The sequence below is a fragment of the Amblyomma maculatum genome, chromosome 6 (genome assembly GCF_055883805.1).
Source record: "Amblyomma maculatum isolate TAMU_Amacu chromosome 6, ASM5588380v1, whole genome shotgun sequence".
NCBI lineage: Eukaryota > Metazoa > Arthropoda > Arachnida > Ixodida > Ixodidae > Amblyomma > Amblyomma maculatum.
Genome location: NC_139349.1, coordinates 132,064,895 through 132,084,488, shown reverse-complemented (window position 1 = coordinate 132,084,488; position 19,594 = coordinate 132,064,895). Strand labels below are relative to the sequence as shown.

At 44.3% G+C, this 19,594-nt stretch overlaps 1 protein-coding gene across 3 annotated transcripts in view; it reads right to left on the bottom strand.

Annotated features, from left to right (window-relative positions):
- LOC146186772 (N-chimaerin-like) overlaps positions 1–19,592 on the bottom strand; it is a 63,806-nt gene extending 44,214 nt beyond the window's left edge. The window contains exons 1-7 of one of the 3 annotated variants that reach the window (XM_084607394.1): positions 19,269–19,592; positions 18,655–18,714; positions 18,498–18,553; positions 17,916–17,947; positions 17,537–17,650; positions 12,042–12,360; positions 2,799–2,876 (exon numbers count right to left, since the gene is read on the bottom strand). In XM_084607394.1, the coding sequence (XP_084463520.1) occupies positions 2,799–2,876; positions 12,042–12,360; positions 17,537–17,650; positions 17,916–17,947; positions 18,498–18,553; positions 18,655–18,714; positions 19,269–19,353 (744 nt within the window). In that variant the 5' untranslated portion in view covers positions 19,354–19,592. The remainder of the gene's footprint in view (positions 1–2,798; positions 2,877–12,041; positions 12,361–17,536; positions 17,651–17,915; positions 17,948–18,497; positions 18,554–18,654; positions 18,715–19,268) is intronic. The other 2 variants (XM_084607391.1, XM_084607393.1) reach the window with 2 other exon arrangements.
- Positions 19,593–19,594: the final 2 nt, after the last annotated feature.

Sequence of the window (19,594 nt, the reverse complement as noted above, 5' to 3'; positions counted from 1 at the left end):
CCGACTGGTTACCACATTTAATGGTGCAGGAGCTACTTTCGCACTTCTGCAGCAGTGTAATGCGAGGGTGCAGTGTGTATAAATAAACAAATAAAATAGAGATTCTATACCCCAGAAAAGTGCCAAGTAAAGAAGAATGAGTATCAATGTGGCGGGCTGCCTTCAAAAGCAAAACTGAGAAGACTCAAAGTGTATTTCAGTCACAGACCTCCGAGCCTTACATCAGTGAGGATCATTCTCATTTCCTGCGGTGGAAAATTGAAAATTTCACCAACCTAGGCATAAAAATACACAAGTATTCCATGAAAACGTAACATAAGCACGATAAATGCACTATTTTTAAAACATGCCTCACATGCTGCTAACGTGCCGTCATTTAATACAAAGCCGCTGCTGATGAATCTCTTGCTTCATTTAATGATTGCCACCTGTCTGACACAATGGCCCCAGCTACTGAAGTATCTCCCCAACGATGCCCCAGAGCATAACCAAAGGTTTCGCAGCTGCCTGGTTTCCATTTCTTGCCATTACTATATCAGTATCCCTACTGAAGGGCGCACACAGTAGATAAATCTCCCCACAGAAGATTTTAAGCATATTGTCACCAGGGTCACAGCGCTTGACACATTAGCTTGCTCGAGAGGATGGTGGAACAAGCATGTTCACCCTGCAGCTTTCAAAGAGCTCAGGTGATTAATTGATCACATTCTTATCGCTTTGTCATTCCTACAGCCTGCAAGAACAATAACGCCGTAAAAAGACAACGTGGCTGCTAACATTTAATTTTGTGAACAATGATTAACTAATGTATCTTGTTGCACTCGTTCTTGCTAATTGTATCACAATTATTATGATTGTATCTCCCTCCATGTCAAACCCTCCCTTTAGGGTTAACCTGAATAAATAAATAAACAAAAATTGCCAAACTTTAGCGAAAATGTGAGAACTTTCAGCTCTAATCTCAGCAGTGACAGTGTTTATAACGCATTCGACACTGCGACCACTGCTACAAGTTTACACTAGGGTGATGGAACATAATACTGCAAACTAAACTTTTAATTTTTTACCGACAAATTTTGTGTTTTCCTTCTGACCAAATGCCAGAAAGCCACATAAAGCCCAGTGCTACGTTTTGATATGAATAAATATTTATTTATATTCATTTACAGGATACTGAAGTTGCTCTGGGGTCATTATTGTAGTGGAGACAAATTTAGATTGAAGTGTCAGCCGTTCGAAATGATAAGCAACGAAGCATATAAACAGAGTTACCATCAAGTTTTCGTTATCAAAAGTAACATAAAGTTCAAATATTCTTCCGCAATGACTTTCACTTCTTCACTGGTCCCCCCCCCCCCCCCCCCTATTTTCACACACACACACACACACACACACACACACACACACACACACACACACACACACACACACACACACACACACACACACACACACACACACACACACACACACACACACACACACACACACACACACACACACACACACACACACACACACACACAAAAAAAGATTTGGCAAAACTATTCACTTGGTAATTGCATTTTGTGCGCCTTCTTGGAGTGATCGTGCCTAGTCAAGACAAAAATTGATTCAGACAGCTTTGGTTTGTGGGGTTTAACATCCCAAGCGACTCAGGCTATGAGAAACGCCGTAGTGAAGGGCTCCGGAAATTTCGACCACCTGGGGTTCTTTAACGTGCACTGACATCACACAGCACACGGGCACCTTGCTTTTCGCCTCCATCAAAAAATGGCCAACGTGGCCAGGATTCGATCCCGCATCCTTGGGAACAGTAGTCGAGCGCCCTAACCACTATGCCACCACGGCGGGGAGGTTCAGACAGGTTCCTATCGATCTCTATTTAATTATAAAAGATATGATAGATGAATTACAGCCCTAAATGCCACTACTTATGTGGTAAATCAGAAAAACAGGAGGTGTCTGAAGCCTATACCTTTAATCTTTGAGCATGCCTGTGGCAGGTGTAATGACCGGGCATTGACTGGTCAGTGGTTTCTAAGATCTAACCTGACTTAGAACTATACTTGTCTTTGTATCTGAGTATATTAAACGTGCACATGATGTCAGCAGTTTAGTGTGCACAGTTTAACAATATGGACTCTCATGATGAACCAGGTGAATTCTTTTTATTTTGAAATGGATAGCAAGCCTGATCCTCCAGGGCAACTGTCGGAGGCTGAGATATGCCTCGTCAAGAGAGGTGAACAGTGAGCAAGACGACAGCGGCAATGTCATCTACATCTACCATCTACCAAGATAAACTAGGCCAAAACAGTGGTTTCACACGTTAATATTAGGTTTACCCACATTAAACTTCTGCGATTAGTGTTTCCCAACTTGGCAAAACTTTTATCTTGGTGATACTCAGGAAAGGGTTATAGTTATTAGAGGCAAAGCGCGCATATTGAGTTTAAACTTTCTTCACTGTGCCCTCCAAACAATCCTGACCCAATGACATTGTCATCATTGTCTTTAAGAAGTGAAGCAAGGCAGCAAGATCAAAACAAGCGTGAAGACTGGGATGATTAAAAATCTTTACCTTTGCACATCTACTAAAAAATGGGCCCAACACGGCTTCCTCAGTCTGGCAGCCTCAACTGAAGCAAGAGTTATGCTTTCACTAGCCGTTCCCACAACGACAAAGAGAGTCAACAAGCGCACTACCCTTCAGAAAGTTCTGCCACATCCAACAGATTCACCACACGGTGCACAAAGGGAAAGAAAAGGAGGAAAGAGCAAAGGTCAAGACAAACCTTGAAAGCGTGAGGCTTTTCAAAGTCTTGGACATTGATATCTTCGGGAATGCCATCCAGCAGGGGACAGTCAAGCTCCTACAGAGATACAAGAAAAGAAACGTGACTTTTTGGCAAGTTAGGCCAAAGTGACAAAAAAAAAAAAAAAAAAGAAAAGAAAAGAAAATGCAGCTATGCCTTTGTGAGTTGTGACAGCTGCTTTTAATTGAGACACAATGTGTGCGTATTAATCATGCTTTGACCTTCAAATCAAGAATAAAAAATAAATCTCTGGCTTCATTGCCCATAACCAAGATGCAGTAAAAAAGGTATAACTTATACCCCTTCATCCTCAGTATTATAGAAGATTACAACAATGGCCATGTGCAAATAATGAATTCTGATATTAATTAATTTAAAAGTGAAGCAAATATATTTCACAATGGAAGTGTTTCCAGATGCTAGTATAACGTAAAAAAAGAGGAAGTTGATTAGGGCTCAACAGAACACATTGAAAGATACAGTTTATAGGATCCACTGTAGACCTAGAAAGTAAAATAAAGTAAAACAAAAATAAACACTTTTACAGATTAGATTGGCAATGTATCACCAAGTAGCTAGCCAAAGTGCAGTAAGTGTCACAGCATTAAGGCCTTCCCAAACAATTCTTCATGTGCTGCTCGTTTTTAGTATAAAAGATGTCTACAGTCTCTATGGGCGCCAAAATTTCGAAAATAATCATTTTTCAAGCCTATACACCATGACCCAAATTATAGATGTGCGTTTTAGAATCCGGTGTGTCTCATAAGTCAAAGGACCATCGAAAAACCGTCTGCTAACACTAACTACCTCTGGCTACTTCACCCTGCTCGCTTGCTTCACTGCAGTCACTGTGTTTGAATCATTTATTCTAATACTTTTTTTTTTTGCTAAAACATTAATCACTGCATAGCGAGATCACAACATTAACAAGAAGCCAACTCTACTCTTCTTGGTGGCTTGTTTCCACACAAAATGCAACTAGAAGAACAAAAATGGTACGAGGCTTCCTTTTTCATCAGCACACTGTGCACAACGTGTTGAGACGCATGGAGCATACACTGGTGTCACCAGGTCGTTGGTGCTCGGCCCGCTAGGCACCTTCCCACTACAGGTTTTAGCACTTTGCAGTGCAGCAAAAGAGAAGAATATACTGTGACAGTTGTACTAAACTCATCCGAATACTTGTGTTGGGGTTTAACGTCCCAAAGTGACTCAAGCTCTGAGAGATGCCATAGTGGAGGACTTCGGAAATTTCGAGCACCTGGGGTTCTTTAACGTGCACTGACATCGCACAGCACACGGGCGCCTAGCTTTTCGCCTCCACCGAAAAGCGGCCGCCGAGGCCGGGATTTGATCCCGCATCCTTAGGCGCAGTATTCGAGCACCCAAACCACTGCGCCACCACGGCGGGGTACTTGTGAAACTGATTGTAGTGCATATGCAGGACAGAACATGCTTGCATTTCGAAACTGTCCATTTCTGAGCCCATAATGTGCGCATGTGCAGAGTGTTCTTATCTTAGTGATGCTGTACAACCAGCAGCGTTACAGCACGAATAAATTAGCGAATAAACAATGATAGTATGTACGTTGACTCTGAGCAAGCAATGGGAGAATACTGGAATGGGAAGTGAATAGCAGACAATTTTGCCACAATTGTCTGTGCTGACTAGAAACACACCTCGCCCACTAGCTCTTCAATTTGCATGGCCTCACTTCGCGTAGCACATGATGATGTGATGTTGCGGGATTCGAATCTTGTGGTCGTCTACAGTCGTGCCTCGTTAATATGGACACTTTGGTTTCCGACCAAAACTGTCCATAAAGTGAGTCATCCATAATAACGAGTCATGAATAAAAACAAAAAGGATTTTATTGAGAAAAGAAAATTGTAATTAACGACTGCTTTTGTACATAACGGTGTGCACTGGACTCGAAATTCCACAAAACACCGGCAATTTTGAGCGTATTATCCTTGTCATTGTTGTCATAAAAAATGTTAGTGCAGTCTGAAGCGACTCGCTTACCATGACACCCGTGATGTTGGGCTTTGTGTTGGTCGAACTTTCGAGCACGAACTCCTCACTGGCCGATGAATCAGCGTCTGATTCTCTACTCACCGCCACTTCCAAAATGGCCTCTTCACTGAGCAAAGTAGCCGCTAAGTAGCTGCTTGAGATTCTCCTGAGGCGAGGAAACAGCTGAGCTGTCGATACTATAGTCCCTCGCAGCTTGGAATGACTGAGATGGCTTTTGCCGCTTGTATTCACAGATTTCTTCGCGTCTACGTTCAGCTCTGTTCTTTTGTGTTTAACTCCCGCCTTGTCATAAGCCAGACACAAGTTGGGGGCTACAGGCTCCTGATGCTGTGTACTTTTTTGCCTAGTTAACCTTTCTGCCTTTCCGTTCCGATTCTTTTTTTTTTTGCCTTGTACTGTTTCTGTAAGGAAGCAAGGGAGTCAAGTTGGCAAGCTGCTATGCAGAGGGCTATCGAACATCCCATCTTCTTGGCGCCGTTTTTATGTGTTCCCATAAAACAAACATTGCAAGCTGAAGTACAGTTTAGAACGACGGCTAGCCGACTACGACGGGCTCAGACCTTGTCAAGGCCGCATCGTTGACTCAAAGCGAAGCCGACATACGGACCGCCTAGTGTGCAAACTTTGTCAGTTCGGCAGCGCAACAGGGACGAAAACCAGGAGCATGAGAGGGAAGCGCGTCCAGGATGGGACGCCCGGTCCCGGTTGCGTGTTCGTACGTCGCCTTTCTTTTGTCGCTCTACTTTGTGAGTGTGTCTTAACTCTCACCGAAAAGCGTTAACGGCTTCATGGAACACACCATTGCGCTTTGGGAAAGAAAACTTCAGTTCCTACCGCCACTGTAGGCACTTGTCTTTCTTCCTGTCATTTCTTTCTTACGCTTTTACCGGCCTCTCTGTTCACGTTCAGCAGAATTTATTGCAAACACATGTTGCTGTTTTCCCGACTGCGGCGGCACTTCTGCTGCACCCTGATTCCCCCCTTTTCGGGGTCTTTCTTACGCTGACCCTCGGGTTTCTGTGTACGTTCCGCTCCGCTCTTGCGCTCCCCTCCCCCCCCCCCCCCTCCCCCTTCCCTTAGTACAGCGACACGCAGGCTTTGGTTCTTTCCAACCCCACAGGACTCGTTCAGGCATCCCGCCGTATCGGCTGTCGCGTAGGTTCGCGGGCGGCGCGCCCTTCTTTAACTTGCGTTCGGACTACTCTGCTTTTTTTCAAGAACTGTACATATTAACGAGACAAAAATACATGGGCCCAAGTGGGGCGCGTGCATTCTTCCCCTGTCCATTGTTTGGACAGCGAGTTTCCATATTAACGAGGCATAAATGCATTGAAAAGGTTTCGTCCCCAGAAAAACTGTCCATAATTCGGGTCGTCCATATTAACGGGGGTCATATTAACGGGGCACGACTGTACACTCAAAAGTTGAGATTGCAGTGACGGCGGACCGCAATGAGGCGAAATAGTAAGCAGACGCAGATCACAACCGACTGGCTATGGGTCCAGCTTCAAACATTTTGTGGCTAATATGAGCTGAAGAAGTGAGATTTTGAAATTATTTTGCTTTTGTTTTTAACTAGTGCAGGCCAGAAGCAGGAGGTACCATTAACCGCATGCAGTCCCGATGAACTTTTCTTAGTAAGTGTACACTGTTCCGCAAGTTATGCCCGTCGCACATTTGGTTGGCAAAGGGGAAACTTCTCCCTTATCAACTTCCCTTTTCAAATGCTACTGTGACTTAGCCTTTGGTGTGCACCACACCGCCAGGCTACTCCTTCAATTCATTCATTCTTAATTGAAACTAGAGGCGAGCAAACAGCATTTCTTCAAAAGCATGTCAAGCATGAATAGTAGAGAATGAAGAGTAGAGAATCAAGAATTTCCTACTAATGGCGTGTGAACTAAAACAGCAATTTGCCAGGAACGGTGCTCTGGCACAGTGGCTTGACATGGGCAGTTGCATCTATGGAAAAGACGCAACACTGATCATCACAGCGGGAATGCAATGTGGAATCAGCATTACATTTATGGCCATCACATCATAAGAACATTCATTTTGCCACTGACGGTGACAGCAAAGGAGCTACAGTTTCACACCACACTAGATACGTGCACCATGTGCTATGAGTCGTGGCCTCTGACCTCGCTGAACCCCGCCACGTCAGTCAATCTCGAAGGCCATGTACGTACACATACGAGTATTATGAGCACCACCACATGAGTGCATCACGGCAATAAACCTGTCTCACTGTGTAGACTGACTGCAAAAGGGTGCTGGGTGGCAATGGGGTGGGCACAGCTTGTGAAACGTCCATCAATAAAATGACCGAATTTCTTCATGTCAGTTATCTGTAAACGCGAGAACTTCTTGGTATACTTTAGGATAACTAACAAGAGGAATAATCATCCTGCAAATCAAGCAGGGGATCTTCAGTTTTGCTATGCAGAAATTTCCAATACTACCCCAACAACTGTGCATGTGCATTCCACTACATAGATATTACTTTTCCCTATCCCGCAAAAGCATTTGCCACTCCAATCACTTGGCAAGAGACCAGGTTGTCTAGCTAGCTATATTCTTTTCAAATTCCCAAACTTCTCCACGTTTTCCCAGAGTATTTCAGTAAATACTACCTGACCACTGAGAAGGTGGGAGGAGAGCGGCCGAATATATAATAGACAGCATAAAAGATCTGTTTCAAGGGAAAAAACAACAACTAATGACTAAAACTGTAAGTGCTGCAATTGACTGAGCCCAAGAACAAGCTTTTCAGGTAGATTCTGAGGCCACGTTAGGACAGCGTCGTGCCCAACATAAAATGCCTCCATCACAGAAAAACTCGGGGGGTTTAACCATGGCTTGAACCTAGTGATAGAGCAAAAGCTGTGAGTATTGCAGGGATAGCCTCTTTAACACCTGCTTTTCAATTCGCAGTTTTTTCCTTTTTCTTTAAGTTAGGTTTTGGGGAAAGGTCAGTGCAGTATAGTTTTTGGTGGACACCACAGGAGCGTGGATACCTACACATAACTTGGTTGCCCCCCTTGAAGGTCATCTGAAGGTCAAACTCACGACCATGGTGACCTTGGCTTTGTATAGCGTAGTAAAGCTTTCGCTTAAAAAAAAAAAAATCTTTTCTAATGGTGGGACGCCAAAGTAGGTTTTGGAGCAGAAAAGTACGTGCTCTGGAGCAGCTATGGAGAAGAAAATGTGAGTCCTGAAACAGCTGTAAAGGAGTAATACGATAATTTTGGAGCAACTCCAAGTGTAAATATCTGAGCCTTGATTAACGTGAACTCGCATGTCTCAAAACATCACTAAGGTTTCTATACATCTGTCACAATTATCCTGAATGGTTTTCACAAAAAAATTCAGATGCCAGAAAATCTGGCCAGTGAAAATTTTGAAAAGCATGGCATTAGCCAGGTGTATGTGGTAAAGACCATGTTGGCAAAACTAGGAAGGATATACTTCTAGGTGTTAGTGGTGGTGCTTGTGTTGTCGTCGCAAGTGCCACCTATTATAGAGTATTTCGAAAGCAGCTCGCCTGCGGCTACAGTCTCGGCACGGGGCATATGACCGCGCTAGAGAGCATTTCGCATGCCAAATGGGACTAACTTATTTTACTGAACTTAAAAAATTTAAAGGGTCTATGAAAAGCTGTTTACTAGAATTATAAAATGCGCAATGGCAATAGGTATCCCTTCAATCCTCTCTGCAACGCAACAATTTTTAAGCTAACTTCATTAGCATCGAACATACCGGCGATCGAGAATGATGCTCCTCCTCTCCCCCCTCAACTCAACCGACGCCGGCGCACAAGAAAGCAAGTCGCGAAGGCGTCCCACCATGCTCCGCCCCACTCGGCTAACTTAGGAGAGTCTAGTGAGCAGGTGCGCCCAGCAGCCCCAATGACGTCAGTGGGAAGGCTTATGTGCGGCGGTGTCTTGCCCAAATCGGCTTCGAGCGGTCTCCAGGACCACTTGTTAAAAATTATTTGCAAATTATCAGCTCCACATAAAGCTTTCAAATCTGGCTCGGATACCCACAAAGACCACCTCTGTGAATTGCTTGCATTGGAATTTTACCCCAAGTAGAATTTCAGGGGCCGTTTAAAGAAACACACCCGCAATAGGAGAGACCGCCTTATTTTCCTTTCTGGTTATTAAATTTCTAGTGCCAATATGAGAGAAATTTTTTTCTCTGAATTATTAATTGCTATTCAGGATATTCGAAAGAGCCGTTTTCGAATGAATTATGCAACTAGCAAAAAACACAAATATGGTGTCAGTTAAAATCAGGCCAATTTCGACAGCAATTGGCCAGCACGCATGTTACAGGATATATAAAATTGCAATCTTCCTCTGTGTCAAAGAAAACTGGAATTTGGTAGCAGTAGTCATATTAGATGTTTACAGGGCATTATCTAGGAGCACGAACTTGCTAAGTTTGGGCTTTCATTTTTCTCCGGTACTCCGGCCGTGGCGGCCGCATTTCGATGGAAGCGATGCCATCAAGGCGCCCGTGTACTTCTCAATGCAGTGCACATTAAAGGCCAACTGAATCAAAACTTTCAACTGCTAAAGAAGACCATTTTCCGGTAGCAATTCAAGAGGGAGTGCTAAAAACAAAATACGAGAGGCACTTTCGAAATGCGTAGGTAAGAATCCTAGTTCTAAATCCGCAGTTTTCGAAACTGAAATGTACAACCGGGCGTACTTGAGTCATTTTCCCCCAGGCCGTCACTGTAACAGTCAAGAAATCGCCGTGGTTTACAGCGTAGAGATCGTTTTGAGTTTGTTCTTTGTGCTGCTGAAATCTGGGAAGCCTCAGTACATTTTGTAGCGTGCAATGTGAGCTACGCATTTGCCGATGTAATGAAGCCGCTCGAAGAACGGCGATGAGACAGAGCGCATCGAACGGGCTCTGCATTGCGAATTCACATGGCGGAATCCCGTCCGACTGATGTGTGGAATTATTCGAAGCAAAGAAAGCTGTGTGTCTTGATGAAAGCACTGAAAACTGGATTTGCATCGATGATATGGGTACGTCTCAGTTTGCAGCATTGTACAAAAAAATATGACCTTCGAACGAATGTAGCTTTTCGCGAAGTTAGGGCATTTGGCTTGTGTTGTATGGAATCGTTGCGGGAGCACATAGGCCTAGCTGGAGAGCGGTGTGCAAGACTATTTGTCCTGTTCAGCATTGGCCATGCTTACTCATCTAGCTTCGCAGATCGACATGTACGTACCAACAGGCAGCGGGGCTACCCTGCGTCAGCCTTCAAAAGCCTCTTAAACGGTGCAGACGGCAGATTTGCGGCCAGGTTCGAGTCCTGTACGAAGTCCTCACTTTTGATACGAGCCGAACACTTTGTTCAGCTACCAAAAGCGAGGACTTCATGCACGAATCGAAGTGTGCTGTGCTTCGTTGGCTTCATTTATCGTGTTTCATTGCCAACAGCCACTGCTTTCACAGCTTGTTTTCTTTGGAAACTCATGCAGGCTTATTCCGGCTACGGCGCATGTGTTTGGGCACCCGACAGCTACAGAGTGGCTCGGCATGGTTCTTGCACTTGGGGTACTCAATGTTAGTGCAAACTGACAAAACCCCGACAACCGCCGAGTCCCAACTCCCCTGTTTTTACTTACCGCCTGCCCTCACCGAGTGCGATTGGCGCACAATCACTGTCTGTTAGTCAGCTCTCCGTGCCCGGTTCTATGTCATGTCCGGTGAACTGCCTAATTGTGTGACACGCTGCCAGGGGCACGCACTGTCAGCTACACAGCTCTTAAATCTCCTATATCTCTGCTACTTCTTTTCATACAAGCCTAGAACTTGGTCACGACAGCTTTCAGGGCATTCAGAGACATTCAGGCCAAAGAAGGTAAGGCAGAAAGAAATACGTGTGACAGATTAAAAGATAATTGATTGGCAGCTGCAAGAAAAGGAAGTAGACCAGTTGGGAAAAAAAGAGGGGGTAAACAAAGCCCTACAAAGGGAGACATCACCATGGTGAGAAAAGAAAAGGCGCATTAGGACTGATATTGCCAATGTAGTAATCGAGGGCACCATATTACAAAAAGTAAGCTCATACACATCGACAGACCAAAGAGCGTTCAGTGCTTTCACAAACTTTTGCTGACAGAAAACACTAGGTAATTTTCCTCTTGACAAAAATGATTCGCAAGGATTGCAGGTTGTGAACAGTGTGCTAGTTATCAGCCACCACTATTCACCAACCAATGTGGCAATGCTCTGGCAAAGCAATAAACAAGCCAGGAAATGCCTCGTAGCCAAGGTGAGTTTTTAGCAACGAGCCATGGCAAATGGGTAAACAAATTTTTATCCTCTTTGCAAGGTAGTGCTATACGGAGAGCAATTCACCAATCGTACAAACAGCTCGTGCTTTGATATACTGCATTTACTCGATTCTAAATGCCCCCTTTCACGATCACGATGATCAAAATGAGCGGGAGGAAAATACCTGCCCTCCCATTTTAAGCGCCAATATCCTGATCTTCCGCATATGTTATTGTAGTGCTCTTGAAGTTCAAGCCATGACAACCCTCTTCAAACTTAATCTGACTTCCGTTACGAATGCCACACAGTTGATATGAAACAAAGCAATGCGGGCCTGTGACGCTTGCAAAGCCTGCCGAGATCCGCTTAAAAGCCACCAATTTCAGGTCCCCGTGCCAACACGCTGATAGAGTAATCAGGGTCACTTTCAGCCGGCTTTTATGTCCCAAGCTGCTAGTTGTCGTGTAGTGTCGGAATGTGGCGACACAAGAAATGGCGATCGGACACCGCACCAGTTGGGTCTCAAACGGTTCCGGCTAGACTGAGCGGGAAAGCACGCTGGAAGCCTTGTCGATGCTTTCTTCCACGTAGAAAAAGGGGTGCTTAGATTTGCATGCAATATTATCCCTCTCTTTTTTTTTTTTTTTTTGAAGTTAGGGGGAGTGTTTAGAACCAGGGGTTGTATTTTCACGATTCTAAGTAAAAAAATTCCAAGTTTTTTCTTTTTTTCTGCACACTTAGAAGGCTGCTTAGAATTGCGTAAACATTTGAAGCCAGGAAAATAAACTGAGATCTATAGAAGGCCCATTGCAAAGCCTGTAATGAACGTCGCTGGCATAAAAAAATAGAGGGGACACTGGTTGGGCCATGACAGTGACACTCACCTCGTCCGGTTTGTCATATTCGTGGCTCTCTTCCTGTTGCTGCTGCTGGACGGGTGGCGGCTGGCGATGGTGGCGCATGCGCAGTGACTGCTGCTGCTTCTGACGCAGCTGGCGTTGGTACGAGTGGAGCGTCATGTACGGGCTGTCCTCGTAGCGCGACTGGGCACACATCGAGTTGATGTACTCGCCTGCATACGTCTCCAGGTACATCGTGATCAGGCCGTCAGCCACCAGGTCCTGGAGGGTGGCGAACCGCTTCTCCCCAACATAGTGCATACCGTCGTGGTACAGCCGGAAGTTCTTGCACGCACTGCCAAACCTGCACGAGAAACAGAGTGGGAGTCTGTGCAGATGTGGAAGGAATTTCTCTATAGGCTTGAGTTCAGGAACCCTGGATGGACATAGACCATTACAGCCCCACAGGACAGAGGCAGTCATTTCAAAGTGGTCAAGCAGCAGACTTCAGGCCAAATTTCGATGGAGGCACAAATTGAAACTGCCCCTGTGCAGGGCAGCCAACACCAACCATTGAAAGTAATTTAGACTCATCTTCTACAGCATACAAAAAGACTATGTGCAGCTTCTGGACATTAAACCTCACATAATATGTACTTATATACCCATCTTACTGCTGAATTGCCCGAGGTAATGTGTTGTAGCTTGCGTAAGAACAGCAGAATGGAACGCACCCATTCTAAAGAGGTGCAGGAAAACTTCTGTAGCGAGAGCTACATTGGTCACAGTCTCACCATTTCGCCGTGTCTTTCCGAAGAGCTAAGAAAGAAGGAGACGACGAAGAAGACAGATAATTCTGTAGTTGGTAGAGGGGAACGACAACAGCGAGTTGCTAGGACAGAAGGGTCGATCGAGCGTTGTGACGGCGGTGTGCCCCAGAGTTCGATGTAGAGACGATGTCATACCACTATAAGTCTTCTACACCGGAGTGAGAATGGTCAACGACGAGAGGCAAGGGGTGCTCAAACGTGAAGTGATTCCCCTATGGCATAAATAAACCTGAAACCATAGAGTAAACTATGTGCAGAAGCCATGTCTTTACTTTCAAGCCAAACCTAATCGTAGCCATGCGGATTGTTCTCGCGTAACTCCAGGTTTAACCACAAGCTAAACCACAGCTAATTTTTTTTTCACTGATCATGTATTCAATATTCGATTTGAGACTTTGAGGCATTTTTTTCCCATGTTCGTATTCAATTCGTAATTTCGAAAACTTCAATATTTGCAAGCCTCTACTTTTTAAGAAGGTTTTAAAATGTCATGAAGTGTCCTGTGAAGTTTCCCCTGAAAAATCTCACCAAGAAATTTTTCATGAGTGAAATTTCAAAATGATCAAGGGCATCTCCAACCCCTTCAGGAATTAGCCTATCTTTGCATCTTTTCTTGCCAGATAGTAGCCATAACGCATTGTGGTGCTGCAGTTAATTTTTTAGGTGTTCAATTCTATGCACTATCAATTCTTTCTTCACTGCTCCCTCCAATAAGCTTAGTGCAGGTTCACTATTAGAACAGAATGCTACACAGCTTTTGCAGAGGCTTTATGACTAAAGTAATTGATTGTTGTCCTGGTTCAGAGAAGAAACCTGGGACCGCAGCTTGATCGTGCAGTCAGGCCACCAATTCCTCTCACTAGAGGCAAGGCCGTCTACTGCTCTCAGCGCAAAAACGGTCTCAAAACACCCACAATGCCCCCCCCCCCCCCTATTGGTATCGTGTCTGCCAGTCAGTGCCGACCAATAGAAGCAGACCATTGCGAGCATTTTGAGACTGGTTTCATATTGAAAGCAGTTAGTAATCTGGTGCCTGGATGACTAGCAGATGAGAAGGAAGAGCCATATTGGCTGATATCTCGAAGTGGGAACAACAGGGGCGTAGCCAGGAGCTAGGGGGGCATTGTGTTTCATCATCCAATTCATTTTATTACCTTAAAGAACCCTTAGAAACCATTGTTAGGGGTGTTACATAAGGGATGGGGCAAAAATACAGTAACCTTTCTTTTTAAACAGCCCTGAAATTTTATGAGCGCTGCATGCACTCTCCTTACGACCTCTTTTCACTTTTTTTCTTTTTTTTTTTTGCTGCAGCATATAACAACCCCGACGAAAAATATTTTTGGCTACGCAGCTGAGGATTAATGTCAGTTAATGCGCTCAGGAACCCTTAAAAACTCTGTTAGGGGTGTTACATAAGGGATGGGGCAAAAATACAATAACCTTAAAAAGCCCTGAAATTTTATGAATGCTGCTGCACCGTCTTTACAACCTCACTTCACCGGATTTTTGTTTTGTTTTTTGGATGCAGCTTATAACGACCCTAAAAAAGTATTTCTGGCTATGCTGCTGAGGAATAATGTCGGTTAATGCGCTCACGAAGGTATTCCAGGCCAAAGTAGAAATTAGGGAGTAATTAGTTATTACTGTTCACCCAAGCGGGGCTATATGGTGGTGGATTAACGCTGTTGCCGCTCCAAGTTGATCCATTATGTCTTGCCCTGCCAACTACTACATGTCATGGTGAGGTTAGTTCACAATGCGATTGCTCTGAGCACACCCTGGGTTCACTCCCTGAACTGTGACAACTTCCTCTAATCAAAGCATTTTTGTGAAAGTTCCTCTCTAGCTAAATGGTTCCACTTAGGTGAATGATAACGAGTAATTATTCCCATATTTCAAATCTACTTCACCTTAGGAGATTTTCCTGAAAACATTGGGCTCACTGAAGATAAGCCCTAACATAGGCACTAGAACTTAATAAGTGTGTCCCAAATGCTAAAATTAGTTAAATTTCACCTTAAACCAGTGTCATAAAGACAAAATCAAAATGAAAAAGTGTTCAACACATGTGACGTGCTATGGCAGTGTTGTTGTTGTTGTGGCTGTAGGAAGAAGGAAAAGAAAATGCACGGGCCTGCTACTGGCTCTGTAGCTGAGCCACCTCCGCTGCGTCGTGCGGACTGAAAAGAAAATAAAGAAAGAAAGAAAAAGAGGAGGGAGAGAAAGATGCGCGCCGCAACAGCCGTCGTCCACCACCGAAGCGATGGAGGTGCAGTGACGGCCTACAACAGATAAAATACGGTGGCAGGCTAGCCCCCACCGCAAGCGGCGGTGACCTACCTGTCCCAGCCCCATCAGGGACAGGATCAGCCACCCTTCACCTCATGGCAGTGTTGGTAAGCAGTGAGGACACTCTTATTATGCGGATGAAAAGAGATTCTTATTACGGTTTGAGAGCCCATTGCTTCTGCAGCACTCTCCCTGACCCTTCAAGGTCATAATCATCACATGCCAAGTTCACCACAGAGCAAAGACGTCTTTGTCCAATCAACCCTGTCTTGAGCCACCTGTGGCCACCTGTCATGAGCCAGAAGAAAAACACAAAAGAAAAAAGTGGACGAGAAGAAGCTAGAAGGGCAGTACACTTTTTGGAGAAGGCTGGAAGACAATGACCACGTTGGACATTTAGCTGGAAGAGAATGAAAGAAGAGTAGGAGGTGCTTCAGGTGCCTATAGTGTTCCACTGCCATTAGTTGGCATAGTCATTCATTCCTGAGGCCTACCGAACAGGCATCTCCACTGGTTTCTGTTATGGTCTTGTGAGCTGCAAAACCTCAGCCTGTAAACCAAAGTGGCTTTGTTTGAACAAACGGCAATCACCCTGCAGTATAATGTAAAAGTTTGTAAAGCAGCAAATGGGGCTTTTGGAACAGCTACCTGTACAAGTATAAGCCAAATAAATAGTTCAAATAAAACAAAGTTTGCACGCTAATTTTCCAATGCTATTAAAAGAATGATTATAAAGCTTGGCCACTTGTTAGTAAACTGTACAAAGATACAATGCACTACAGCTATTAACAATCGTATTAATGTGGCTATGACACTCTCATTATCTTGTATGGGACCACTGGTCGCCATCTGTCCATGAAATGCTATGTCCCTTTCAAAGCTACAATATAGCAGTGCTGGAGATTATGGAGTGCTAGAGAAGGCACTTTCTGTTTTGAAAACTAATGTACAATTTTGCCAAAATGGAGTGAAATGTGGAAGTTTAAGGCTTTCCTGCAGTAGCATGCAAGTGCTGTCGTAAAAAAATCACTGAATTCAGCACGCCAAAACCATAAAGAGTAGTCCCAATGCTTTGCACAAGCTGTTGTATTTTATCTCTCCCTTCATTTATTTTATTTTCCTCACCATTCCTTTCAATCTTTCCCTCCCCAATTTCCCTTCCTGCGAAATGTCAGCGAAGTCTAAACGCCGGCGCGAAATCTAAACGGGCAGACCTGTGAGCCATTATTGTTGAGGTCAGCCCTGCAAAAACCTTTCTGTGATGAAACACAATGGTTAACATAATTTTTCTAAAAGAAATGTCCTGCTAAACAAATGAGTTAACGCACCTACCGTAGATCTGCACTCTTTACTGTAAACCACAGAATTGCAATGCCTGTTACTACCTGCAGTATCCCATGCAATAAAGGTTGAACTACAGATTAAATAAAGCCTATTCTGATGAGACCTGCAATGCAGAACTCTTTTCTTTTTAATGTGCTCGGAGAGCAGCTATGATCACACAGCAAAGAATCTTCCTTACATAATGAGGCTTCCTTGTAATTCAATCGTTTTGTTTGGTGTAGTTTTGTTTATGAGTTTAAATATCCCAAAGTGACTTGAGCTATGAGGATGTGAAGGTAGAGGGCTCGGAAAATTTTGACCACTTGGGGTTTTCAAACGTCCACCGACATCACACAGTACAAGAGGCAGCCACAGCTAAGTTCGAACCCGTACTCTTATGATTAGCAATCGAGCTAAGTAACGACTGAGCCACCATGACAATGTTTCATTGCTTTTGCCCTTAGGTGTATTGTCCACTATACAATACGGAAAAAAAAATTATTATGGGGAGCATTTCAAGCTCCATCGATCTTTAAAGGTATGGCGTGATAGCATAGGCTACCAGCCCACATATAAAGCCCTGCTATAACCGAGCTGTACGAACGTGCCTGCGTGGCCTAGGGGTATCGTGAATACAAGGGTCCTGGCAGGCTGATTCTGGTGTCATCCTCCCGTATGAAAGTAGAGGCCCGAGTTGGCACCTCCTGCCAAACGCAACGTCAGGCAACCCTACGTTCACTCAGTGCACGGCCATGTCAGCTGCTAGCTACCATCTGATGCCAGTGCCATGCTTATGATTTTTTGGTCACAATGCCAATGCCAGTGGCGGCGCCGACACCAGATTTTCTGATGAACAGGGCCTTTAACCCTAAGGCTTAGGCAGCTCAGCTTACATGCTCCTCAGTGCAACAACCAAATACTTCAACTAACTCCTAGTTATTACAACACAAGCACTGCAGCACTGCATTATGCCATTATGCATGAGCATGCACCTAGGTAAGAACTATGTGGGCCATCCACCGATTCGAAAAACATGCAGTTGGGACATGAGCACGTGGAAGACTGGGTAACTTAGGGAAGAAAAAAGAAGCTCACCTTAAACTCAGGGTGTATTGCCCAGGAGCTCGCTGGCTTTCTCTCACCAGATAGCAGCCGTCCCCTTCTTGTAGCAAGCGTTCAGCTTCCTCCCGAGAAATAATGCCATGAAACCTATGTGGCCAAAAGCAAGCCGTTATTTTTACTTAACTGTCATTTTGGCACTCTCCATAAATGAGATAAAAAGCAATGCAAATACAATACTTTCACAAAAAGCGAAACCTTACATGAAGTAGCAATCACAAATGAATAAAAAAAGGAACTGGTGAAGCTTATGCAGCAGCTTCATACCTTAATAATGACCTGTATGCAATCAAGCTATAGAAAATAAGCTAAAATGAATGAATAGCAATGTGAATGTAAGATAAAAGATACGTACTCCCTCCCATAATGAGCCGGACGATTAGGCACCTGTTGAATAAGGAACAAAATGCACAAAGGTAAGAAACCACTGCATTGTATTTTGTATGGCATTTCCAAAATAAACACGTTAAAAAAGAAACGGCATTTCAAAATAATACTCAGCACACCATAAACACAAATAACCCTGCAGTTTCACCACCTATATTACACTCATGGTGTCAAGTCATGGTGCCCAGTCATCCTTAAAGAGTGATTTATTCTAATATCCTGTGTCCACTTCATTTCACAGACCATACACTGTATAAATTACATTATGATGAGTTTATACATGTGTGCATGCTATTTATTGTTAAGGTTACAGCAACATTTCAGACCACTATGTGCAGTTGACAAAAAACCTAATTCGTTCAGAATTTCAATTTGCTTCCTCTTCTTCTCCTTTCCAATGACGAAAGCAGCATTTAGCTATTTATTATACCTTTAAATTACGGTAATGACCGCTTTTAACTGTGCAACCGTACTGCCAAAAAATATTTGAGACAGTAAATAACAGCTAGCTACACACATTCAGACTAATTTTTTCACAACTCTGGCATACCTCTTTATTGCAGACTATCCTCTTTGGTGTCGGTGCTTTTTGCTGTAATTGGTATACTGCAAAAAATATATATATATATATATGTAAGCTCATTTTAGAGCGCAATGATAAGGTGACGATTCAAATGCACTTGAAGCGCCGATGACTGCATACGTACGGTAAGACTTCCACACTTGCGGTATTTCATTCATGTGATGCTTCTGCTTCATGTTCTCCGCTGCAAAAAGGGAGAGCAAAGTGCGATTCAGACCTACACTTCGTTAAGTGTGTGGGCACGACCATTCAAAAAGCAGACTAATGAAGTCTGTTATGCCACTGCTCCTGCAGAACCAGTTTCTCCTAAACGATCGACGTCTATTTTTGAAAACTTCTTTCGGCCGACAATTCGAAGGCCCCAGCTGTGTCGGCAAGCAGTGTATTCTTGTCGGACGAGTCGGCGGCGAAAACATCCAAGGAATGGAAAACGATAGGTGATCTTTCTGCCTAGCAGGGCTTTTGACTCTTGCCCGCAGTCTGCTGGCTATATTTAGGTCTGGCAGACACCCAAACGGCTGCACACTTTACCTAGATATGATCCGCATGAGTTCTAGGACAACGGTTTCAATATCGGATAACCCGTTCAACAAATCCGATCGAAAGCCGGGTGGAGTTTCATACACGACCCGAGCGCCGAGGAAATGAACGGGCGCCCAAGCGCGTACCGATCACTGCAACAAATTTTCATTGCTATATTCTGCAAGAAATAAATTTACTGTCACCGGCTGTACTTACAAACATGTTGGAAGCAGCATGGTTCGTTCATAACTATAACGTAGAATGAGCGAAGGCGCACAGGCTCACCGAATTGTCGTGCCATGTCCACAAATGGGCGCAAGCAACGGGCCGCAGGAAATGACAAATCGCAGCAAGCGATACACGTCCGATGCTAAGACGGCGTCAACAGAGCGGCAGGCATCGCGCGAGGCGCACCCGTCTTCTCAATTGCTTTATTAAACTTCCGGTCGGGGCCGGCATCAACTCATTTTGAGCAGGCGTTCACTCATCAAGCGACGACAAACTTTTTTTCGGCAACTTATTTGCCGTTAGGGCTAGTGAGC